We start from the raw sequence: 26,861 nt of genomic DNA, 5'->3' as shown, positions 1-26,861 counted from the left end.
ACAAGGGACCGTGTATCCCATTGAATGTATCCATGCATCCTTTATAAAGCGGAGATAAGATGGAATTGTCAGGAAACAGAGATGTGGAAACTCAAGTGTGCAAAAAGTTCAATATATTATAGTGCACATGGAAATAACCCCTAACCATTTTTTTATATTTTCAAATGATCATATAATACCTTTTTTTTTTAGTTCTTCTGATCCAGGAAGTTGTTTTTCCCTTGTTGGCCCCTCAATATTAATTGCCATCAAGGGGGTGATTTTATAGGCGTAAGCTGAAGGCTCTTCTGGGGGATTTTTAAGAGGTCTCCTTCTCATTGACCACCAGGCTAGTTTACCATGAATTGGGCATATAGTACATTTTGGCAGAGATTCCCTAGGACCTCAAGGTTCCCTCATATTAAAAAAGTTGAAACAAAACAAAAGTTTAAAAAAAGTATTTAACATTAAAAAAAAATTGTATGGCCGACTAACAATCTTAGAAGACGATCAAGTAATTTTTTGATGGTGGACACACAGTTTAAAGTTCAGACACATTATCCAGAGATTCTCAAGCAGACTTTTTGAAAGCACTTCTTGTGTATTGTGTATTTTTTGCCTGCCCAATGGGGATCCCAGGAAACTTCCACACATGCTGTTCCACAAAATGAACCTTTTGCAGTTTCCATGGAAATTGTGAGATGTATCCTTGGACACCAGCTCAGAACATGTTTCCTAAGCCTTTAGTCAGAGTATGATCAGATGGGATAAGGAACAGTAAATAACAATTACTGTTGACATTTCAAAGGTTTCTTTTTTTTCATAAATGTGTTTTAAAGTGTACAGAGAGACCCAACTATTCAATGTTTCTTCACCAGACATAGTGTACAATGAAAGGGATAATTGTAGTAAGTGTATTCTGATTGACAAAGCTTATATAAAGTATAGGAAGAATTCCTAAAGTTACCTTGAATAAAAAAAAGGGTGAACTTAAGTGCCTTTGGCATTGTGAGATCTGTTATTTACTACACGGTCTGTTATTACCAAGTAAATGCAGTCACCGGATTACTCATTATTTCCGGTAGTCCTATCAACTTTACTAAATCCACAAAGTTTACTCCACTTGAAGCTGATTTATAGGCAGATATAAAAGACAGCAATGTATTCATTTTTAATTCATTCTTTTTTTTAATGGAAATAAAATATGTGTCGGGTACTTGGATCTGAATCTGTTGAAAGTGGGCTGCAGTACTGTAGCTCAAAGATGTTGTGGCCAAGGATCAAGAAGTCAATACAGTTCATTAGAACACCCTGCTTGGAGTAAGTTTGGTCAAACAAAGCAGGTAGCCCAAAAGGCAAGTACCAGTATAACAGTCTTAGAAAGAGGGAAAAGTCAGAGGTCAGGAGAAGCAGTATGTAGATCTAGTGAAGAACAGGCAGGAGTCAGTAACCGGTGAAGCAGCAGGGAGGTAAGTGCAGGAGCTCAGGGAGTTACAGGAACACCCATGGTCACAGGAATCACAGGATGCATTTGGGGTCATATAAGGTCATAGGAGATTCAACAAGAGTGATTCTCCTTCTCTGTCTACTCACAAAAGGTGGTTAGGAGACATGAAAGTTTAAATTACACCAGAGACTGTGTGACTGAGCTGTGTGGATAGAAATGCAAATCGTGAGGTGATACTGTTTCCTATTATGTAAATTTTCTATGTATTTTAGGTGTTTGCCCATAAGTTTAGCTTTGTGTGCTTCATGAAGTCTATACTGTGCAACATCCTTTTTCTTTTCTTTCCCGCATGACTAACTTTATTTCAGCTTCCAGGGCAAGTTTCAGCCTGATTGATTACTGATAGAAATTTAATATTGCGTCAGGCATTCTGCGTGCATGGTCAATTGATGCAAGTCTCACTTTAAAGCCCCAAAACCCATAATTTAATTATTTAGTTTTTTTGTGGGGATTTTTTTTTTTTTTTTGCAGGGCTCATGTCATTGGATCAGTTTGACATCACTCCAAGATTATGTGTTTCTGGCTTGCAGTGGACTTCTTCCTGATCCACATTTACCCTACTTGAAGCAGATCAAAAAAAAGCAGCACTCTCATCATTTGGAGGGCAAGCTGAGTATAGAATAGTACTTGTAGGGAGTGCCAGTTAGTGTCAGTGAGTAAGCATAAAAACACCAGCACTCACGGGTATAATTTGGCCCAAAAGCAAACATGAAGGCACATTTAATGTAGCACTCGTCTTAAATAGTACAGGTTGACAATCGAAAATCTGGCCATCGATAATCCAGATCCTTTAGTTTTCCAGCATGAATTTCAGATCACATTTTCAATACATGGACTGCATTACACTGTTTGGCCACTAATGTTTTGATGGCGTTGTTCTGCAGAAACAGCTGCTAGGTCTTGCTTGCGAAACTAAATACACGTTTAGTGCCAGATGTCCGCGGGTGCTGCCAGAGGAAGGCTGGCCTGTTTGTGGAGTTAAGTATAATAAAAAAATCCGGCACACCTCAGTTCGGAGGTTGCCAGATTTTTGATTGCCAACCTGTATATTCCTACATGCCAGTTCAGGTATGTTGTACATTGGCATGGCAGTTATAAAAACTGTGAGATACCTGGCATGCTAACAGAGACCAGTCTGCTCATTGCCTCTAGTCTCTCCCCCTTGGATCCCCATGTTTGTTGTTGCGGTCCGGTGGTCCGCTTGAAAATTTTGGTAGTCCGTGGCTCGGGCCGGTGCGCCCAAGAGCGTGGTCAGGAGCTGGTAATTTTAGTGGTGCAGGGGACAGAAAAGGTTGGCAACCACTGAGTTAGGCCATCCTATACAGTGATATACCTAGAGCCAGAGGAATGAGAGGAGATACCACGACTGCCACTATTAGCATGTCTGATCACCCTGGATTTGGAGGTCTAAGTTCAATTAACTAGACACCAGGACTGATATGAAGGCTGTCTAACAAACTCTAAGGGCCTCCAAACAAAAGAATGTATTGCCAGAAATTACATTTTGTGAATCATGCTGTGTGGGTGATATAATGTGTTGAAAAACATTTTTTCCATTACCGAGTAATTCAAAGAGAGGGTAAAGCCATTGCAAATTACATTCTTGATTGTATATTTACAATGTCAGCTTTTGTATCTTTATTACCCCCATATGGATTTCAGAAGTTTTTTCATTTCTACTATAAACCTGTTTACTTTACTTTACTATATTGTAAAGATTAATATACTAGGATTATACAGTGAAATGTATGGTCCATTCTCCCCTATGTGAGTTGCACTAAAACATGGGTTACAGCGATTAACGTACTTTGGTATGTTGCAATGCAGGTTGACAATTAAAAGATTTTTGAAAATTCCGGATTTTTTTAATATATATTTACCCCCACACACAGGCCAGCCTTCCTCTTGCAGCACCATGGACATCTGGCACAGATCCTGGGAGCAAACCGCAGGGACGTCTCAGCATGTCTACTAGATTGTAAGCTCTTCGGGGCAGGGTCCTCTCCTCCTGTATCACTGTCTGTATTAGTCTGTCATTTTCAATCCCTATTTAATGTACAGCGCTGCGTAATATGTTGGCGCTATATAAATCCTGTTTAATAATAATAATGTATTTAGTTTAGCAAGCAAGACCTAACAGCTGTTTCTGCAGAACAGTGCCATCAAAACATAGGTGGCTAAACCGTGTACTGCAGTCCCTGTATTGAAAATTTGATCAGAAATTCATGCCAGAAAACTGAAGGATCCAGATTATCGATGGCCGGATTTTTGATTGTCAACCCTTTAGCAGCAAATACAAAGCACGCCCAAAAGCACCCAACCTGCAGCACACCACGATGGACTGCAATGCATATAATATATGTTGTAATACACCATATTGAAAAACATGGTGCATGGCCTATGGACTGCTCTAATGCAATGCACATTAATTATTGCACCAAAGTGCAATGGTAAAATGTAAAAGGTCTATTAGATTGGTATTGGGCATAGTTTAGAGTGAACCACCTGCACTATGAAACTACAAACATTCATTGAGCTATTCTTACTGTGGCTATGCTAGAATCGGACTGTTCACTCAGTTTAATAATAATTATGTAAAATCCACTAAGGCTTAGTCTACATGGACATTTTCCCCAGCATTTAACCTGAGGCCATGTTTGAAATCCCTATGCATCCCAATGGGCTTTATCTACACCGTTTCCTTGAGGCGCCATGAGCGCTATCTATAACACTGCTTGCAAATTTTAAAAAATGAAACTGTGGGGTTAACGCGGGTAAACGCTTCCATTGAATTCAATAGGGCATTTATAAGCACATGAAACGTAAACGCATTAAAAACGAGGAAAAACTTGTTTAAAAAGCGGGAAAACGTTTTCCAGCAATTTCAAGGCAAGCTTTAAAATGCTAATAAAAGTGCATAAAAATGCATATAAACGCAGTAGGAACGTTTACATGCGTTTTTAAAAATGTCTGTGATCCAGCCTAAGGCTAAAACCTAAATGTGGTCAGTAGAAATGTACTTTCTGTCTGTGTTCCAGACAGAAAGCTGTCTGAGTGCTAATAATTAAAAAAAAATCTTAATTATATAGGTTCACTCGTTTTATCTGAGCCTGATTCTTGGTGGTTTTTTTATATCCAGCTAAAGTGTCAGGATCAGAGAGTTATGGGTGTAATGACCAGTTCTCTCTAAAGAAGGATGTCTTCCTTAAATGAATGCCAAAAATCTTCTGAATTGGACCATATGGTTATAGCTGACAGTTCCTCAGAGGATATAAAACACATTGTGGCATACAGGACAATGGGTCAAAGCTTGCTACTGGGGGTCCTAAACTTTAGGGTCCCCTTGCAAAGTCATTTTTGAAATGCCTTTACCCAAGAACTCATCGTAGTATCATCTTTGTGACTTATTATCTATGCATTTAATACATGTAAGTGACAAGTAGTCCAGCTGTGTGACCATCATTAACAGTACAGGTTACTCTTTTCACATCATTGATTGTCAAGATGTATTTTGTCTGGACAATAGCATTGTTTTTATTTTTCCTCAGGAAGCAGATGTGTTCTGGCTTATGACATTCCTTGACCATTAGATTGATCAGATCATCAAACATAGACAAAGGCTTTCTCACTTGTATGACATCACACCCTCGAAATGAGTTAATAAGAAAAGAATGTATGATAAGCTTTCTGAAAGCACTGGTGAGAAGTAGTTGTTTGTATCTGTCTATTCTATAACGGGTTTTCCTTGTTTTTAAAAACATAGTAGAGATCAGGTCTTTCATTACTGTGCATTTGTAGCCCAAGTATACAGGGTACCTTATTGAAATGCACTTTAATGCACAAAATACCACCTTTTAACATATATGTGGAAATGTATTGCAGCAGGATGACATAGCGTTATGTATGTGTAATATTTACCAGATCTAGAATTACCATATATACTCGAGTATAAGTCGATCTCAGTATTAGCCAAGGTACCTATTTTTACCTTGGAAAACAGGAAAAATTGATTGACTTGTGTATAAGCCGAGGGTGGGAAATGCTGAAGCTACTGGCAAGTTTCACTTCTACAAGTAAGGTTCACTTCTTTGTTTTTTTAAGTTAAGTTAATTGGCTTCCCTCAAAAAATTGACCTTAGACTACATTAATGACAAATGACTATGGTAGGGACATTAGATTGTGAGCCCCTTTGAGGGACAGTTAGTGACATGACTATCGACTTTGTACAGCGCTGCGTAATATGATGGCGCCTGATGGCATTGACATAATCCAAGATGAATCTGCTGGGATTCATCAAACCCAAATTGTGAAACTGGTTCAAGGAACATATATTGACCACCACAAAGCCCAGACCTTAACCCCATTGAGAATCTTTCTGGAGAAGACTTTACTCTGTGGTTCTACTCTCCCACCTTCAATACAAGATCTTGAAGAAAAAGTAATGGAGCAGTGGAGGAAAATAAATGTGAATTTGCCTATAAACTTGATAACTTATTGGGATTATACCACAGTGGAGAGTGGTTCAGGGAGCACGCAGCATGATTTTCACTATCGGTAGATAGTAGGCCGTGTATGAGGCATTTGTCAGGCCAGCCACTGTAGACATCCTGGGGCCTCTCAACCCTGACTCTTATTTCCTACAACTATCTTGAACAGACTGAGTAAATATACAGGCTCTTGTATGAGCCCAGGCTGGGACTTGTGTAATCATGATCTTCCTGTTGCTCTATCCTAAAACATGTTTTATTTAGGACCCTGTCTAACTAGGGTGTACAAATAAGAAACAGCAGATCTTTTTTATTATTCCCTCTTTAGATGTTTTGCTTAAACTAAATACATCTAGTTAAGCTTTGACTCTCTATACATAAGTATCTCTGCAATAATCTTGCAAGAATGAGGAACAGACATACCCAAAGGGGAGTTCCAATTACTTCACTGCAGTCATTTGTATCCAAACAAGTGTTCCATCTGCAGTGTATACATTAGGCTTTTATTGTTTTCCAATATATTTAACTCACTCCAGTCTGCCTGCCAAATATTTAACAGCACGTCAGGTGTTGTACTTTATGGGCTGAGTTTGGGAATCCAGATAAAAGCAAAAAATGTTAGACTTGGCTGCTAATATTTCTAAAATGTCCAGGAAATTGTAAAATATTCCTAGCAAAAAGAATCAAATGGACACATACTAAGGGATCATGTAAGCTGTCATTGATGATCTGTGTTCTGATCTTTAGCCTTTATTGCCTTCTGAATCACTGACTGAGAGTGATTGTTCAGCTAATTTCTACATAACTATATGCATGCTTGTTTCAGGTGTGACTAAGACTACCGAAACCAAAAGATCAGCTTTAGAATTAGTTCAACAATGGTAGCCTTGTCCCAAAGTAATGCCATCTATGTTTTAAAAAAAAAAATTGTCCCTTTTCACAGAACTGTTAGTAGTAATTGCAGCAATTATACGTGATTGGGTCAAACTTCAGTTAGCGGAGGCTGAAAGGAAAACCAAAAGTTTTTTGGGAACTTATTCCTTAAAAGGATTTTGTTGGTAAGACTAATATATTTAAGACTAATTTATTATAAGCTCTTAAAATATATATAAAATCACACGTGAGGAACCATTTATATCTCCCACACTAACTTAGACAGAACATATTATTATCATATTGACACAGTCTAAAAATCTCACTTAAGGAAATGTGACGTTACGTCTGTGGCTGTCCAAAATAGATATTGTACCTTATCATCTTAGAGTTGGTCTCTCTGGGGACTGACATGTATTCTCCTCTCCATGAAAATGAATTGCAGAATTGTAGAGTCTGTGTATCATAAGCACACAGGAACATGTCTATTCCGAGTAGCAGGAAAAAGTCTAGCAGCATCCTGTGCAGAACAATCTCTGTACTGTCCAGGTTCCTGAGCCTTATTTACCTGGTACATGAAAATCTGGACTCCTTAAATTGCTCATTTTTTTCACATTTAAGGAGGATTACAGATGTTTGTCTATTTCAGGTTTGCAGATGCATACTTATTTTTGGCCAGGCTGAATATTTCCCTTCACATTTTTTAACAGATTTTCCCATGTTTTATTAAATAAACCAGGAGGGCATAAATGTAGTTAGGAACTTCCAGCCTACAAAACTGAACAGTTTATAATAGGAAAGTAAGTAGATAGTGATAAATGAAATCTCTCTCATTTGTAATAACATTCCTAAAGATTTGCTGAAAAAGTCCAATTGTCAGGTTAATCTCAATTTATTTACAGTGAAGAGCCATACATAGCTGCTCCTTAGACATGTTTATGGATTCTTTATTTACCAAAGGAGTAGATTCTGTTCACTTAGCAAAATATTGTTAACTGAATTTAATATATAAGGTAAAGCTGTGTATACATCAAACATCCAATCACACAAAAAATTATTTTATTCTGATGTACGTAATTGTGCATTCACAGCCAACACTGCTTTACATTATTTACTAAACTTGGTGAACATTTACCTTTCAAAGTAAAGAGCATCTACACCTTTAGTGATAAAACCCCCCTGTTTCTGTTTCAATCTCCAAAACTGCATTGGGATTATTTACAGCACAGAAAAGGTTCAGTTGCATTGTGGAAGCCTTGCAGTTTTTTTTTTGGTACATAGTAACATACCAACCTACGCACATACTTCAATGATATTTTAGCATTCCCCCTTTATATTCAGGCATGTCTTTATTATTATCAATATTATTATTATTATTATTATTAGATGGAATAGCCATTATTGGACAGATGTTTTCCCTAAAGCAGACCTTGCATTTCCAAGCAAGATCAGCTTTTTTTGGCCACTACCTCTGGACAAAAGACTGTGAAAACATGGAAAAAAGGCTGTAAAAAAAGTTTAGTACCAGGGGGAAGAGGTTAGAAAAATAGTAGTAAGGTTGTGTAATTTGCAGTGCCCCCGATCTTGTGGAAAATAAGGCTTGCATCTCCTACCCTAGTGCTACAGATGGAAACTGGGATACGGTTGAGTATATTAATTATGTTTTGCTTTACATTCCTTTTCTTGGGTAAATTTTTGTACAGAGTTTTGGAATGGGAGGGCATGAAAAGAAATAAGTGGAGCTTATTATTTTTTTGTACCCTACATAGATACATATTCATGTTTAGGAGCTTATCAGTAACGAGTTATAGAAGATTGCATATTGGATTATTCTACTGGAGCACACAGCAACCAGCCTCAGCCTGCATGTGTGTGGATAGTGTGCTGGTTCTTAACAAGAGTTCTGCAAATATCAAAATTCCTTTAGGAGTGGATGCCAGTCTAGTGATTGACCCTCCCTATGCAAACTGCAATTGCATGCAGACCATCTAAAGTTACAAATACAGTACATGCAATGTTGATAACTGAAATTCAATTTATGAAAGGGTCAGGCCAGAGACATTTTGGTTGGGAGGTAAAATATTGGCTGATGTTTTATGCCCTCCAGTAAGGATATTAGACAGGTACTAGCTGACTTGTAGCGCACTCTTTTAATGACCAGTAATATAGTTTTTAATCCGTATAGTTTTTTTCTCAAGGTAAAACATTGCTTGACTAGACTGAAGCTGGCATTCTACAATGTCTAATCCATAATACTTTCAACTATATGCAAAACTCAGATTTTCTCATAAAGGTTAGGAATACCCCATTATTCTTTTCAACTTCCTAATCCTCTATATTTGGCTATGTATACAGGTGCACTCAATAATAATAAACAAACAACTGCAAGATGCATGAACGAGTGCTGTACATACAGTGCCAATCTGCTTTATGGAGAGGGGAAGGGGAGAATGACGGAGCGGCACCCCGCTGTGCCCTCTCCCCCTTTACTTCCATTACGATTGTTCATCATCCAACACCTGTGAATCCGCCAGGACGGTCATTCAGACAATGGGCAAGCATCAAACAGTGTAACATCCCAACAAGCCAGGGCAGAATAGGGGTAATAAACTAAATTGCTCGGTACAACCAAGCCTTCAACAAGAGTCTAATGGGACAGGAAGTTGCTACGTGGCACAGCATATGTAAAGACACTTAGGCCCACATTGACCATGGTTGTATGTGCACACACAGTTAGAAAGTTTAGCAATATTGTCTTTTATAACAAAATAAAAAAAAGGGGTGGTGGGTTGGTTGTACTAGTTGATTGGCCTCACATTTTTTAAAATGTAATTGGTTTCTGATTTACCTGCACCTAGCAATCTTAGGTTTTTGGAGATTTTGTCATGATCTGTTGGTGGAATTTACAGTCTGCGATCTGTGAGAGATGAAGAAATGTACTTTATTGCTCTGCTACCTTTACATTAACACCATAACCTCTGTTTGGCTAATGGAAATGCACTCACAGAATTACAGGCTGATGTTTTTTCATCCACATGCAGTGTTGGGTCTTGGCATTCCTACATCCTAATGTAATTGTGTAGTGCTCTATTGAAACCATTCCTTATATGCTATAGCCTGGTTGATTCTGAAATGGCAAATGAGGTTATGCAGCTCTAAAAAAGACACCTTAGTTTTTAGGACAAATGTATAACAAGGCACATGGCATATTCTACATCTGTCAGTGGTCTGCACACTGTAAATTCCATGAACAGTAACACCAAAAAACTGACCTTGCAGAAAGCCTGTTAGTCACTTCTGCTGCTAGTCTATTCTTTTTTTTCTATTTGTGAGTAATATAAATGTTTACTTATGACTAAAGCTGAATTTATTCAAAACGTAAGCAGGCCGCTGTATTTCCCACACCCATTTACTGAAAGTTACTATAGAGTTACTATAGATTTCTCCTTTTTATTGGGGGAAGAACATATTTACTTTAAGAACTGACTTTTGCATGACACAGAATAATAGTGCATTTGATTGATTACACCCAATGATATTATAGTAAGGGAACATACAAAGGGTTATTTATTAAAAAATGGGGAACAAAAAACATGAAGTCAAAGTAGAATTGTTGCCCTTTTTCTGTAAAAATGGAGACCTCTGATTGGTCAGTATTGACCATTTCTTCTCTTCTTCTTTTTCCTGTTTGGTGATTGGCCCAGTGCTTCTCTTAGGAACACATGGTTTTTAGTTTTATATTACTTGTACCTGGCAGGTGAATGAAGTGGTGGGGGGGTCGAAAGAAAGGTGAGTACCTTTATGGGCAAACACAGGTTTGATGGAAGTTTATAATATTTTTTTTCTGCTATGTTGATATACAATGGTGGTATCCATCAAACCCTTCTTGATTTTTAGAAAAATTGTTTGAGGCATTCATATTTTTTTCTAATTGATGTTTATCGTACGATTCACACCTCCTCGTTACTGGTATTTAGGAGTGGGTTTGCTACTGCTGGCTACCACCAGCCAATTTGATATGTAAACAGCTGACACTCTGCCTATTAAAATTTGAGCAAACCCATAAGAGATTCTCTGTTTCTTTATTTTTTTTTAAATTGGCATTGGAAAATAAAGCAAATACAGAGAACATCCTTTTCTCCTTCACTACTTTCAGCTAGTGGTGAAACTGGCAAAGAGAATTAGCAATCTCCATCAACTAAATAGGAATGTAAAATAAATTGTGTGGGATAATAGATGTGCAATATCATATACCATGAAGCTGTGATATTTTCTATGTTCACTCTGTGAAATTCTCACGCCGTAATTTCTATTGTCTCGGAGTGGTTCTGGATTAGACATCAGCCATTTTCATGTGTTTATATGCTTTGTCACATGTATTCTGAAAACCAAGCCTGTTATTTGATGTCAGGGGTTCTGTCCAATTACATTTGGATTAAATTGCCAAACATGAATCAGTTGGACACAGTAAGCATGACGACCAGCTGTTCAAATCAGCAACACCCAGCAACCTGTTTTATAACAAATACCTCAAGGGCATTCCAGCAAGATCTGTGAGAATCACATGCAGAAACAACATTCATCTATTGTACTGACATTGTGGGAGAAATACGTTTCAATATCACAGTTACAGCAGATATAGGCACGAATCCGCAAATTGTTATAATATGTGATGTGACCTTGGTGTGAACACGTCATGCCATCAGGGCTGGTTTTTAGGGTAGGGCGAACTGGGCAATTGCCCAGGGCCCCCACCTTCTGACAAGTGTGTTGTAACCACGGGCTGAAAGTGTAGCTCTGACACATGTTGAGAAGCCAGATGATACTGGAGATGGGCCATTTAGACTGCACATCTAAGGAAGAAGAGTAGCAGAGGGAACAATGAATAAATAAGGTTAAGAAATGTAACAATAATTTGGGAGGTGTTTATGATACACAGTATTTTGGCAAAATAGGAAAATTATAGTTCTAGGTTCTCTAACAAGCAGGTCAATCAGCAATGTTAGTCCACTGCCAGCCACACTTACAACAAACCCAAAGAAGACACTGGAGCTCCAGATGATGTGTAGTTATATATATATATATACAGTTGTACCTCGGTATAAGTTGCTTTGGAATAAGTCCAGCTTGGTATAAGTCCTGTTTGGACACGAAAAATGTTGCTTGGTATACAACCTTTGCTTGGTATACAACCTTTGCTTGGTATACAACCTTTGTGTTAGAACTTGTATGGGTCAAAATGAGTCATAACACCACGCACTACACTTATTTACCTCTCCCGAGACAAAGCCACGACTGCCCACGAGCGTCAGTACGCCAGTTGCTACCATTCAGTGAACAACCCGCACTATAACTCTGTGAATTACAGAACATCTCCTCCTCCTCCCTTCTCAGCTCCATCCTAATAGGCACTCAACTCCTCTCAACACCTCTTCATCTAATTGCTTTTGTATTTATGTATTTTACTATTAAGCATTGTTTAAATTATTCTATACAACCCCATCAATGTATATTATGCCAATAACAATAGGATTTTTATTCATGGGAACGGAATAATCATTTTACTTTTATTTCTTACGGGAAAATTTGTTTGGTATAAGTCCTGTTTGGTATAAATACAAGGATCTGGAACGGATTAGGGATTTATACCAAGTTACCATTGTGTGTATATATATATATATATATATATATATATATATATATATATATATATATATATATATATGTATATTCCTCAAGTCTGAAATCTGTCATCTACACATCTATTTTTCTAATGTGAGCAATATGGACATGTCAGTTACTCACTAAAATAGGAAGATATAAAACGTAGTGTGGAATATAATCTAAATATCAGGAAGTATGCTTTCAATAGCATCTTATCGTCAATTATGAGCATCATCAGAGTTAATTTGTACGAGAGATGTAGGTCTGCTGGAGCCTGTGCTAGTAATCAGACTTCCTTATCTGTAACATGCACAGTGGTGAACATGCATTATCTAATTGAGAACAATGGTTTGGCTTTTTATACTTTATTATATCATTTACATCTATTTCCAGTTCTTCCAGCAGTTATACTGTTCTACACGAATCATCGTCATTAATGCTCAATGTTTAGAATTAAGGGGCACGTGTAATCTCAAATCACATGTCATTAAAAACCAAGTTACCTTAATTAAAATAACCTTTCATTAACCTTAATATGAAAAAAATACTGCTCCTGAGCTCACTTATTAAAATCTAGGCCTAGAAAAAGGACCCCTCTCTAGCCACCAGGAGAACTGTGGGTGATTTGAGAGTTTATTGTTTCCTATCAGACTCTTCCTGAAGGCTTAGAGCAATTTCAGACCTGCAGTGAGCCACAAGGTTCTGCTAAAGAGCTCAGCTGTGGCCCCATTTTCTCCCACCCAAGTAAATAGAAGTTGGCAGCCATTTTTTGCACTCCAGCTGTATTCAGCTAGCTACGGCAGATTTCTTTTGGCTACATGGAGGTTTGAAGATTTGCACAAGGAGCCCATCTAATTAATGCCTCTTCAATAGAGTTTGAGGTGGGTGTACTCACTGGCTTTACAACGGAGTTTCGGCTGGGAGATTAAATTTAGTATGGGAAGTGAGCACATCGGTTTATCCGTCCCGTAAGGGAGATGTGGAAAGTCACAGAGAGACACTGTAAGCCACATTGATAAATGAGGCACGTAACAACACACTGGATGGAGGCTGACCAGTGGGTAACACGCTGCTAGCTACCTCACATTTTTTATAGGGACTGGCATCTACAGAGATTTCTAAAAAATTTCCTGATCCTTCAAAAAACCTTTAATTTTTAAAGAAAGGATAGTCCTGTCATCAGTTGGGGTCATTGGAGTCCACTTTGGCCTCCATTATAGAGTCTCTATGGCCAGCTTGAGTGAAAGCCAAGTAACACTCCAATTTTTTGATTGTAGGAGTTAACCAACACATGCCAGGATAACTATAAATTCAACTGTTGTCAAACTAAATGGTTGTACAGTATGTTTTGTTTTTAGATATTTATTGTTCATCTTTTCAATAAATTGTGATTTTTTTCTATATATGAACATATGTTACTATTGTGCAGTATAATGCTTTGACAAGAGTAACAATGTTGCTTTTGTATTATACAGCTGTTTCACTGTTCAAGGTGAATGTGACTTCTTTACCGAACACGTTTTTCTAGATCTATCTTAAATATGCAGGTTGTTCTGTGATATACTGTTATGTGGAGTAAGTAAATTGTGTAGATTTATTGTTCCATAAAGAAGAAGGTATTTATTATTCTGATGACGAACATTCCAGGAATTCTACAATATATTAAAATAGGTTATCTACCTCTTCGGCTGTTCTGTAGTACTGGTTAAATATCCATATATTGACACTTGACTTGAAGTAGCATTTCTTAATGACTTCTAGCAGCAGTAAAACATATTGTAGGCATTAAAAAAAGTAAGCCATCAGTGTGAGATGGCACTGACTTCACTGGCTGCATGTTTGTTTTTTTGTTGGTTACTCATTAAGTAATAAAGACAGAAAAAGAGCAGTGAACATGGACAGAGGCCACGAATAGCAGCCCATAGATTCAATCCCGTATAGGTTACTTTTTTTAATGCTGATACTGATATCACTGTAATACTGATACAAAATAAACACTTCTAGGGAGTGTTAGAATGATAGACACATCACTTCTCCTCTGTTTCTTTATTATTCTGCTCTCCATGTATTGCTGTCACAAATGTATAGTATTACAAATATGAAAACTTATTCATGGATACTACCATGTATTTATTTTACTTTGGCTGTTAATATATATTATTAAATATTAATATACTTGATATTCATATTCTCAAAATTCCAGCCTTTTCTAAATCAATATCAGATAAGATTTCATCAACCTAGACATATAATGTAATCTGCAGATAGCTAAGTGAGGCAGAATGTTGTTATTTATAAACATCAGTCATTCAGTGCCGGATATATGGTCTCCCATGGGATTACTTCCTTTCTGTAATTTATATTACTTTTATCGACCAAGAGATTTATTTTTACTTTAAGTAATTGGATATGACTACATTAATATATATTTTAAGTGGCATTGAAGTTTCTTGAAAGGAGACCTTAATGCTAAATCAATTGACAAATGACATAGTGGGACAATGTATTTGGATGTACCTCTGCACCACTAATCCAGTGAATTGCCCATATCCCAACAACTATCCTGTCTTGGTCCACGTCATCAGATTTTGTGTCCAATAGAAAAACTTTTCCCATTGAAATGTACACTTAAGACACAGAACGCACCATCAGAAACCTACAGCAGGAAATTGTAGGTGTAGGACATTTTTTTTAAGCTTTATCCAGTCCATTTGTAATAAAGAAAAATCCTAAAGCTACAATTATTATTTGACATTTTTGTATCCGTGTGAAGTTTAGCTAAAAAATAGAACTGTGCTGTCTGATATAAAAAAAAGTCACAGAGATCAGTCAAGTCCACCTCTGATGGGATGGTAACAATGCTTCACTGCTCCTGAACTCAGAACAGAGTTGTCACTCTCATTTAGGCTGTTCCTGCTTGTACTACAGTGGGATACAAAACTGTTGCAAGCCTGTAACTTATCAATCAGCACCTTGCTACACTAACTGCAGCTTTTTAAATTAGGAGCAATACTTCTGTTCCTGAAACCCTCCTACTGTAAAGTAAAAGAAACTTTAATGTTTTCATTATAAGGCCTGTGCATCACATAATAATGTATTAATGCAGGAGCCTTGGGATCTAATAAATGTACAGGATTAAAAGTTGTGCTATCAAATTTTGTAAATTAGGCTTTTCTTGTGTTTCTTTGTTTTAATATCTGTTTCCAAGCCATGATTGCACTTACAGTGCAACTGAAGGAAGAAAAGCAAAGTATCAGATTTCAGCTTGATAAGAATCAGCTGTAGTTTCAGAACTTTGCATTTTCCTTTGTTTTTTGCTATAAAATATGCACAGCGCTTTGAAAACAGTAATTGCACTATTAGGATCTGGAAGCTGTAACATAGGATGTAGATCTAATCTTTGATTACTTGTATGTTTGGTCTGTAAATCTGTGCTTGCCAGTAAATGTATGACTAGTATTGTAGATGTAATCTTATCAAGCATGCTTGTCAGTGAATATGGCTGATTTATTTTATCTCTATTTGTGTTTTTTTAGGAAAATGATTCCAGTTACCGAATTCCGTCAGTTCTCGGAACAGCAGCCAGCTTTCCGGGTCCTTAAACCTTGGTGGGATGTCTTCACTGATTATCTCTCAGTGGCCATGTTGATGATCGGCGTATTTGGCTGTACACTGCAGGTACTTTGTTAATGTGATTTAATAAAGAGGAAGTAATGACCCAAAACAAAAAAAAAATACACTTACCTTCAATCCAGCAGAGCAGTCGATCAGTCCGTAGGTTTCTTCCATCAGGTCCCGCATCATCCCGGCATCCGTGTTTGGGCCGACATGCTAGGCCCCGCCATCTTCTCTCTATTCTTCCGGGTTCTTCTTCCTAAGTCACCCGATGCAGGCGGGAGTTGGGTGATTAGATGGGAAAAAAACTTGCTGATCTCACTGCGCATGCGTGAGATCACAAATGTCTTTCCCTTTTGGTGAAATGGCTCTTGGCATGCTCGGGCATGAGGAGAAGGAGCACCCAAGAGCCTCCTGGGATGCGTGACGTAGGCTCTGCGCTCCCATTCATTGTTGTCTGAGTTGAGGTACGCTTTAACTTTAAAAAGCTTGTAGGGGCATAAAGGCAATATATACCCATGCTACTTCGATTCTGGCTATATGTCAATGTGTTAAATCATTTAGTCTTTCAGTTTGGGCATCTTTACATCTGCCTGTTCCAATGTAACTGCAATGCAATGCTGGTATTACACATAATATCATTTGCACCAGACCATGTTTAATATATTGCCATGAAATTCAGGTTCATCACGACCTTTTATACTTTGTGCTAATATTATTATAATACAGCAAATACATTTTACTGTGCATTAACACGACACATAAGTTCAAGGTGATCCAGCAGCTAAATATCTGTTTTTTAGATTCTGCATCTGCTTGACTGCTTGTGCACCCCTAACATTGAAAAGACAATTAAGGATATCATATGTGCCTTATGGCATCAATCACATAAAATATAAGCAACGTTAGAATACATTTATCATTGAATCTGAAGATACAGAGGGGAACAAAAGAGGCTTAATTGTTCTACGATTGATGAGTTACTAAGATTATTAATTGCTTGCTAACTACATTATACTACATTACATTATGATTACCTGTGCATGATCACTCTTTGCTAAAGTTATGTGTTTTTGGTTCCTACTAAATGCTCCTTGCATTGTGTTCACCTAGCCTAGGGCTACACTAATATTAAAATTCCCATAATACTAGAGATGTAATTGCTTGTTGACAGTTATCTTATTAGAATGACATTCATTTCAGTGTGCTGCAAGGTGACTACCAACAAGAGGCCCTAATCTGTCAGCAGCAAAGAGATTTTATCGCCTGTGTAGTCCTAGCTTCAGAAGCCTTTTCTTTTAACCAGGTAGCAGTCAATACTGAGAACTAAGCTAAAAAAAAGCTAAAAACTTTGTGCAGACAGGTTATATGTTGCAGAAGGGACAGAGTATGGACAAACTTACCTGCCTGTTTGCAATCTTTTGTTTAATGTACACTGAGCTGTACATAGACGGTGCCAGGAATGAAATACATCCCATGCACTTCATCCCATGTGATAAAGTAAAGGGATGTGAATTTAGTTCCACTTCAACTGAGTTACTAAAAAACACTTGTACATCATAACTAAATGGATTGCTATGTAATAGCCCGGACATCCATTTTATTCTCACCAACACCTGCAGAAATAAAGAATTCAGACAACAAGTGTTGTTTTATTCAATTTGTACAAGAAAAAATGTATATAATTGTTATCATTGTGCCAAAATCTGAACCTAAGAAAACACTTGAAGAGTAGATGATGATCTTGACCTGCTCTTGATCTCTGTGTGGATTCAGCCATCTTGGTAGGAAAGCTTTTGCATCTTACTTACAAATCCTTTAGCAAGAAGAACAGTAAGCAGCTCAGTCTTGACATCACCAGCTCTTACCCTAAATCTGTGTTTCTCAACCAGGGTTCCATGGGACCCTGGGGTTCCTCCTGAGGTTGCTTGAGGCTTCTTAAGCAATGAGCAAATTGTAGCTCTCAGGTCAGTTTAGGTGACGCTAATAATCATTTTGGCTGTAAGGGTGATATTCTTCCAAATGGCCAGCAATGTAAGAAGCATTTTTCCCACTGACCACCATGCCAATATACTGTGAGCTGTGGATATAGTAATTATTACAGGGGGTCCCCTTAAGACCTAAAAATACAATTCAAGTGTTCTCTGCTGTTAAAAAGGTTGAGAAAAGTTGCACTAAACCTTCTACGACTAGCAGTCAAAGGCAACAATACTTTTGATCTTACATTACAGATACACAGCTTTGAGTCTGTGGTCACTGTGCCTAGGCACCCTCACATACTGGAATTTTTATTCTGGGACAGGAAATGTCAGGAGCTCTCCTCTGAAGGGTCACAAACAGCATTAAAAATCCAAATCATTTGCATTCCTTTCCATGTTACAGTAGTCCCCTGTAACATAGGTGAGAACATGATTCTCAACTCATTTAGCAGGATTACAACATTGTTTATTCTGCATTGTGATTACCCTACACACCGACAGTACTGATACACAAAGGCAGTGATGCATAACCCTCCAGGCAGGGTACTTTTAGAAGGACAGGTAGCATTTGATGGACTTTTAGTTTGTGGCCTGTTTATTTCTGCTTTAGCTACTTACACTACCATTTTATTTCTTTTGGAATACATTTATAAACAATTTGAATCCAGTCTAACTGTTGTACTCCCCTAGCAGGTTTATACTTTGTTTCAACCTTAAAAATGTTCAATTTTGCTGCACAGCTTGACTTGCTTGTAAATGTCAATAAATATGGAAACAGAGGCATTTGAGACGGAAAAAGAATTAAAATATGAACATAAAACATATGAACAATAAAATATGTCATTAATGCCATACAGTTACCAGAATACATTATTTTTCACAATGATGTCCCTTAAAAAGGATACATTTCTAGAATAAAGGCAGACACTTGTTAATTCAGCACTGGAATCTATCTTTCAATGATTTTAATGCTTCCATTAAAATGCAGAAAAAAAGGTCAGGGAAATTCCTTTGTGGTTTCTTGTGATGAACACATTTTATAATGTAATTAGTTTGTTTCTCCTGCTTTGCTTTGCACCCTTAGTGTAGTCATAGAAAGCCTGATTCCATGCCAGTCTAATCTAATGACTGAAAGAAGATCTGGCCACACTTCCCTGGAGGGATATAAGACGCTATTTAACCCATCAGAAACAGTCCAAATGCCATTGTCACTGCAAGATGTATTCTCTGCACAAGAATGAAGCACAGTGCTGTCTATTAGAGGGAATGTATACAATGTTGCTAAAAACCTTACTATTGAATTATTAACCGTCTATAATTATGCAGAAATGTAAATGTATCTGCCTTCAAACCAGAAGACACAACCAGAAGCTGTGAAAATCAGATGGCTCTCCTTTTTTCCTTGCTGGGAGACATCCAGCTTCTAAACCAGGGTTCCTCCAGACGTTGCTGGGGGTTCCCTGAGCAATGAGAAGTTTGGACCTCTAAGGCCAGTTACCACTGACACCAATGATCTTTTTTACTATCGGTAAGGATGACATTCTTCCAACTGGTCAGTGATATAAAAGACATTCTTCTCACTGATCACCACACTAATGTACTGTGAGTTGTGGATATAATAATTATAGCAGACCTAAAGACTTAAAAAAATTTCAGTTGGTTCCCCATGAGAAACACTGATCTAGCCCTTTCCTCCTTAGCTTAACCCTCACTGCCCTGCCCCTTTCATTTATTGGAGTTTAGTCCTTTCTATCATGGAGGCTGTGCATCATAGGTGGGTTATACCACAGCCTTCTAATTTTAGGAAGATATGTACACTGCCTTCCTGACTCTCATAATCTGTCTGCAGTGAACTTGGAAAGGTCTTAAAGAGGAAGTAAACCCAAAACTACCCAAAACAAAAAAAATCCCACTTCCCTCCAATCCCGCAGAGCAGTCGATCCATCCGCAGGCGCAAGATCGGATGACGTAGATTGGGAAAAACTTTCCAATCTCACTCACTGCAAGGGTGTTGCACTTAAAAAAAACACAAACAAACAAAATTTTTACTTTAAATACAAGGGTTGTCCACCCTTCTATGTAAAGTGAAAATTCTGAGTTTAGGTACGCTTTAACTAGGGAAAGACAACATTTCAGGAGAATAAACATCAGCTTTTTGTAGGCCTGAGCATAGTTTATTGCACTATTGTTATATTAATTTCACTGGGAAGTTCATAATACAAGATCCAATTGCTTGAAGTGTTGTAACCTGTGATCATTTGGTACTTATTGTATTGTATTGTATTGCCCTGAGGTCCTAGCAAAAAGTATAATTTTGAATCCCTAGGTATCCCAGACCACCTATAAAAAATTGACTCTATTTTTCTGTAGCATTAAATACAATGTGCAGCTCATTTGGTGTTTTCATAGTGTGTTAGGGGCTTCCAATATCAAGTAATTTGGCAGTCGTAGATATAAAAGTATTCCAGTTTCTACTGCGACACTTTATATTTATATACAGGATGTGGTCTTCATGTATAAATAAAATTGCAGGAAAGAACACAAAGATATTGCCATCCCAGCTGAAGTCGTATTTTCCTTTTTTAACTCACAATAAAAATGTCAACTAGAATCTAATTGGTTACAAAAAGCAGAGGAATATTACCGTTTTCTACTAGCTACAGCATAAACATAGAAGCATTAATTATAATTATTTACGATGATTCGTTTTTTATGCAATCAAGAAAAATCATAGTAATATTTATTGTGTCTTTGTAATGCTAGTTTGCAAGTTACTTAAACCACTAAGCTATATAACTGGGTCTATTTGATAAGACAGCATAAAATAGTAATGATGGGTGTGCAAAGCGTAACTCCCATAGCAGCCAATGTGAAAACATCCATTTTGGGCAAAAGAGAATAAAAGCCAACTGATATAGATTATTCCTTTTTTGCTCTGCTCTTTGCCTAAATAAAACTCTGTCCCTGTTTTGATATTAGGCATAGTATAAAAAGACATGTAATATTTTGGAAACTTATCATAAATATAAATATATAAGGAGTATATAATTTTAATAAGGAGAATACCAAAATGATATTTATCTGTGTATTATTATATGTGAACTTGGTACCATTCATAAATAAACATTTAACTTATTTTGTACCATTCATTTACAGGTCATGCAGGACAAGATAATCTGTCTGCCAAGAAGAGTACATACAGCTCAAAACACTTCTATCTATAACACAACAAATCCGGTCCACGATGTGCCTCTTCCAGCTCCCAAGCCATCAGCTTCTTCTGCCACTGTGGAGATGAAAGGGTTAAAAACAGATCTGGATCTCCAGCAATACAGTTTTATCAACCAGATGTGTTACGAGCGTGCCCTTCACTGGTACGCAAAGTATTTCCCTTACCTGGTGCTCATTCACACCTTAATTTTCATGGTGTGCAGCAACTTTTGGTTTAAGTTTCCTGGATCAAGTTCAAAAATTGAACACTTTATTTCTATACTTGGAAAGTGTTTTGACTCCCCTTGGACAACACGAGCATTGTCTGAAGTGTCTGGCGAGGATCCAGAAGAGAAGGATAATCGAAAAAACAATATGAGTAAGGCCATTAGTAGCCCTTCTGCTGTAGAGAGTCCCCTTGTTAAAACTCAATCACTCAAATCCATACCAGAAAAGTTTGTGGTTGATAAAGCAACTGCCGGGGCTCTGGATAAAAAGGAAGGAGAGCAAGCCAAGGCTTTGTTTGAGAAAGTCAAAAAGTTCCGGCTTCATGTTGAGGAAGGGGATTTGCTACATGCTATGTACGTTCGCCAGACCATCCTCAAAGTTCTCAAGTTCCTTATTATTATCTGCTATAATAGTGCACTTGTTTCAGAAGTACAATTCACAGTGGACTGTAATGTTGACATACAAGATATGACTGGCTATAAGAACTTTTCCTGTAACCATACAATGGCACATTTGTTCTCCAAGCTATCTTTTTGTTACTTGTGCTTTGTTGGTGTGTACGGATTAACGTGCCTTTATACACTTTACTGGTTGTTCTACCGATCCTTAAAAGAATATTCTTTTGAATATGTTCGTCAGGAGACTGGCATCAATGACATACCCGATGTGAAGAAAGACTTTGCCTTTATGTTTCATATGATTGATCAGTATGACCCGCTGTACTCCAAAAGATTTGCTGTTTTCCTTTCAGAAGTTAGTGAAAACAAACTGAAGCAACTGAACTTAAATAATGAATGGACAGCAGATAAACTGAGGCAGAGGTTACAAACAAATGCCTCCAATCGTTTGGAGTTACAACTGTTTATGCTTTCTGGTCTTCCAGATACTGTGTTTGAAGTTACAGAGCTTCAGTCTTTAAAGTTGGAAATTATTAATAATGTAATGATACCAGCAACAATTGCTCAGCTGGAAAATATCCAAGAATTGACATTGTACCAGTGCTCCGTCAAAATTCATACAGCAGCCTTGGCATTTTTAAAAGAGAACTTAAAGATACTTCGAGTAAAATTTGATGATATTCGAGAACTTCCAGCATGGATGTACAGCCTTAGGAACCTAGAGGAACTCTATCTCATTGGCTCTTTAAGTCCTGACGTGTCTAAAAACATCAACCTTGAGTCTTTTCGTGAGCTTAAGAGTTTAAAAGTCCTATTTATCAAAAGTAATGTGTCTAAAATTCCTCAAGGAGCTGTTGATGTTGCTGGACATCTTCAAAAGTTGTGTATCCATAATGATGGCACCAAGCTCGTGATGCTGAACAATTTGAAGAAGATGGTCAACTTGACTGAGCTGGAACTTGTACACTGTGACTTTGAGCGTATACCTCACGCAATTTTCAGTCTGTTATCTCTCCAAGAACTGGATCTAAAGGAAAATAATCTCAAGTCCATTGAGGAAATTGTCAGTTTCCAACACTTCCGCAAACTAACCATCTTAAAGCTTTGGTACAACAGTATTACTTACATCCCAGAACACATAAAAAAGCTCACCAGTTTGGAGCGCCTATACTTCAGCCACAACAAAATTGAGGTGCTTCCTTCTCACTTGTTCTTATGTCACAAACTCCGATACTTAGACTTGTCTTATAATGACATCAGGTTCATTCCTCCTGAGATTGGAGTTCTCCAAAGCTTGCAGTATTTTTCAATATCCTGTAACAAAGTGGAAAGTGTTCCAGATGAACTATACTTTTGCAAAAAACTAAAAACTTTAAAGATTGGAAAAAATAACTTGTGTTCGCTTTCACCAAAAATTGGAAACTTAGTGTTCCTGTCTTATTTGGATATTAAGGGTAATCATTTTGAAACTTTACCACCAGAACTTGGAGACTGTAGATCCCTAAAGAAAAATGGATTTATTGTAGAAAACACTTTATTTGAGTTATTACCGTCCGAGGTTAGAGAACAAATGAAATTAGAGTAACACATGGTAGTCTGTCAGCATCTGGCATTACGATATGGATCTGTTACTTTTTGGCCTTGGAAGTAAAATCATGAACTACTGTTATGTTGACGAAGTTTATGCTACACCTAATTAACAGACTGGTATCTGCCTTATGATTTTCCTAACTTGGCCCTTTCATAGTGGGCATTGGAATTGTTTTTTTTTAATATTTTATGATGCTCATGGACTATAAGTATATGGCATTTAAAAATATTGCAGGGCAATATGCATTTTTTTGGACACGTTAGACTTTTGAAATTTTTAATGCTCAGGTACTGTCTGTGGTTCTGAGAAACATTCTTTGTTTTTTTTTACCATATTCTGTTACTTATTTGTGTTTTTTTTACCTTTATAGGGATCAAAACATCACTGATACATTACTTATTTACCTTTATAGGGACCAAAACATCACTGATACATTACTTATATCTTTATTTCTGTGATGTGAATGAATGCCAGAAAAATGTATAAAAAGTTATGTTATTTTGTGCCTTACAGCGGTTAAATAGACATAAAATACATACTCTTAATTACTAAGCTGAAGTTTACCATCCTGGCCATACATGTATTTAATTGGTGCCTATTTGTTTCACTGTGTACAAAGCTTTCTTTCTTGACGACACTTGGCTCTTTCATGTTCTCTCTCCCATCACCTGGCTCCTATCCTTTGTATTGCATTGTATTTTTTTATGGAAACAGGTATGATCTCTAACTTGGCAATCTAAAATATGCTATTTCGTTGTTGTTGATTCACTTTGCAACATTGTTCTATTGCATGGTTCAATTTTTTGGTTTGACATCACAGACAGATATCCTGACTTTCTGCTGTTGGAAATCCTGGTATAACATAGAACGTATACATCTCTAAATGCTTGCAAGTTACCCAGAACCAAGCGTTTGTGTGCTGTTATGAAATGTTTTGTTTGTTGAATACAGATATGAGCTTAGTGCCACTTAGTTAAACATTTTTGAAAAAATAAAAATAGCCTGAAAATGGGCTGTAAAGGAAACTTTCACAATTACATTTAGGTAGTTACTATTCAGTGCCTAAAATCCTGGAAAATATTAAAATGCTAACTATGTTTCATAAAGGTGAAGATGGGTATACCCTTTACAATGCCTAATTGGTAGCTAAAGAAAAAACAAAGACATTTTTTTTTTTAATTGTGATCAGGCAGGTCGTTTATTGCAGAAGGGACAGGCAATGTCCCTCCTACAATAAATACCCTTGCCTGTCTGATTGCAGTTTTTAAAATACACTCACCTGTCCCCTTATATGGGAAGAAGTTCATTCAGATCTGGCAGGAGTGAAGCATCATTTGCATCATAAAATGCCCTGGGTTTAACAGTCCTGGGACATTCGAGATTTGATAAGGGGTATATGCATAATAATACCAACTTTAGGTTAACAATATGTATTTACAAGCCTTAATGAATGTAATGGTTTGGTTGGAGGTAACTGAGATGATAATCTTATCTACCAGTAATGTTTTCTTTTAGCTCTACATTTATATAAAAATGTCTGCTTTGCAGAGCCAAGCTTAGAAGTGTATTGAGTACTCAGCAGTGCTCTGATCATTTATTTTTAGCCTGGAGGTAGTCAGATTTTACCAGCACCCTCTAGTAGAGTCAACATATACACAGTCATGTTCCGTCTATCATTTTCGGCTGCCTTTAAACCAACGGTCGACAACTGATGGTCCATGGTTCTGGCTGGTGTGCCCCCCAGCGGGCTCAGGAGAAGGACCCCGATGGCGGGGCGCACTGGCCAGAGCTGCGGACCATGTATCCTGTACGGATTGTAGGCTCAGGGCGGTGGCCACAACCCTGCCACTATCCACTCGCAGGCTCAAACCTGTGATGGGAGAGTGGTCGGGTTCTCGCATCATGACGTCTCTTTGCGCATGCGCCGTCTGGAGTCCATAAATTTAGTGGTCCATTAGCTCCAAAAGGTTGTTGACCATCGCTTTCAACAATGGAGGGGATTAGAATGCAACATTAGATTGCACTTGTTGACTGTATATGGTAAGTGCAATTATTCAATATATGCCAGTAAAATATAACTTACATGTGTATTTGAATATTACTGTAAATTACTCCAAAAAGTTCAAATGTATTTAATATTTTGGTCATTTTATAAGATTCTGAGAGCAGGTCAATTGTTCTTCTCTTTGTCATGCTTGTATAAATGGTTCATAAACTACTCTTTTGTGTTTTTGTCTTTCGTAAAATCATATCTGGATGAATCTACTTATGATAAACATTTTAACTTATATTAATGATCTGGGCTTAACTGTCAAATTATGTACACACTGGACTTTTTTGAGATTTGGATCAGCAGGGCAGAAATTGTACACCATCCGTACAAATACTTTTTAAATTTTTCTTTAGCAGGGCGTTAGTTGGAATGTCCCTAAACTAAAGGGGAATCCTTTTCCTGATGTATTGGCACTTTTGTGCATAATCCTGCACATAAGTAAACAACACCATGATCTTGCTTTGTGGTTTATATTGTTTGAATGCAAATAAGTGCACATGTACCCATATGTACACCACTCACCTTTTCTCATCTGTGAACTTACTAATGATTCCATTTTTTTAATGAGATAAAGAACTGCATGCACATTGCAGTAATGATGCAAAACTTCAATAACCAGAACTACCCATTTAGGATGGGAATGCTGAAAAATCTACAACTTGTCAAGTATATACTTAAAGTGTATTTGACTTCTGTGTTACTGTTCAGAGTGGCAATGAGTTCGCGGTGTGGTTACAGCTTGTACACATCAGTGAACCCCTACCTACATGTAGCACCTATCTCCTACCAGCAATCAGGAAGTCTTCTTTCACTAATAACTTTTTGGACCCTACATGTCACATGCTTTACTAAAGAGAACCACACATAAGTTATTAGGGGTGGGAGGCTTTATGTACCAGGCAGTTGATTGCTGGCATGTGTGGGGGCCATTGGAGGTTAGAGAAGGAAAGGAGCACTGTCACTATATGACCGGTTAGTCTGCAGGCCCCTTTAAAGTCCCTGGGGATCTACCGCACACATACAGACTGCTATGCTGGCCATAGGTACAGATATGCTGGCCATAGGTAAACTTTGTGATGGACTACTTCCAGGGAGTATACAGCCATACAGGGGGAGTCCAGATTAGATTAGCACAGTAAAGTGTGAAACACATTCACAAATTAAATAAATTAAATAAATTACAAATATGGTATAGTCCCATATGATACAAACACCCCAATTTATAATATTAACAGATAAAAGAATGGGGCTTTCATTGTACATAAAAACTATTCCTA

At 37.5% G+C, this 26,861-nt stretch overlaps 1 protein-coding gene across 1 annotated transcript in view; it reads left to right on the top strand.

Annotated features, from left to right (window-relative positions):
• LRRC8C (leucine rich repeat containing 8 VRAC subunit C) overlaps positions 1-25,749 on the top strand; it is a 29,184-nt gene extending 3,435 nt beyond the window's left edge. Inside the window, exons 2-3 of the mRNA XM_072419909.1 lie at positions 16,047-16,188; positions 21,261-25,749. Coding sequence (XP_072276010.1) covers positions 16,051-16,188; positions 21,261-23,525 — 2,403 coding nt within the window. The 5' untranslated portion in view covers positions 16,047-16,050 and the 3' untranslated portion in view covers positions 23,526-25,749. The remainder of the gene's footprint in view (positions 1-16,046; positions 16,189-21,260) is intronic.
• Positions 25,750-26,861: the final 1,112 nt, after the last annotated feature.

The sequence above is a fragment of the Pyxicephalus adspersus genome, chromosome 8, assembly GCF_032062135.1.
Source record: "Pyxicephalus adspersus chromosome 8, UCB_Pads_2.0, whole genome shotgun sequence".
Lineage (NCBI taxonomy): Eukaryota > Metazoa > Chordata > Amphibia > Anura > Pyxicephalidae > Pyxicephalus > Pyxicephalus adspersus.
The sequence above is the reverse complement of the archived record's forward strand: the minus strand, read 5'-3'. Positions and strand labels throughout refer to the sequence as shown.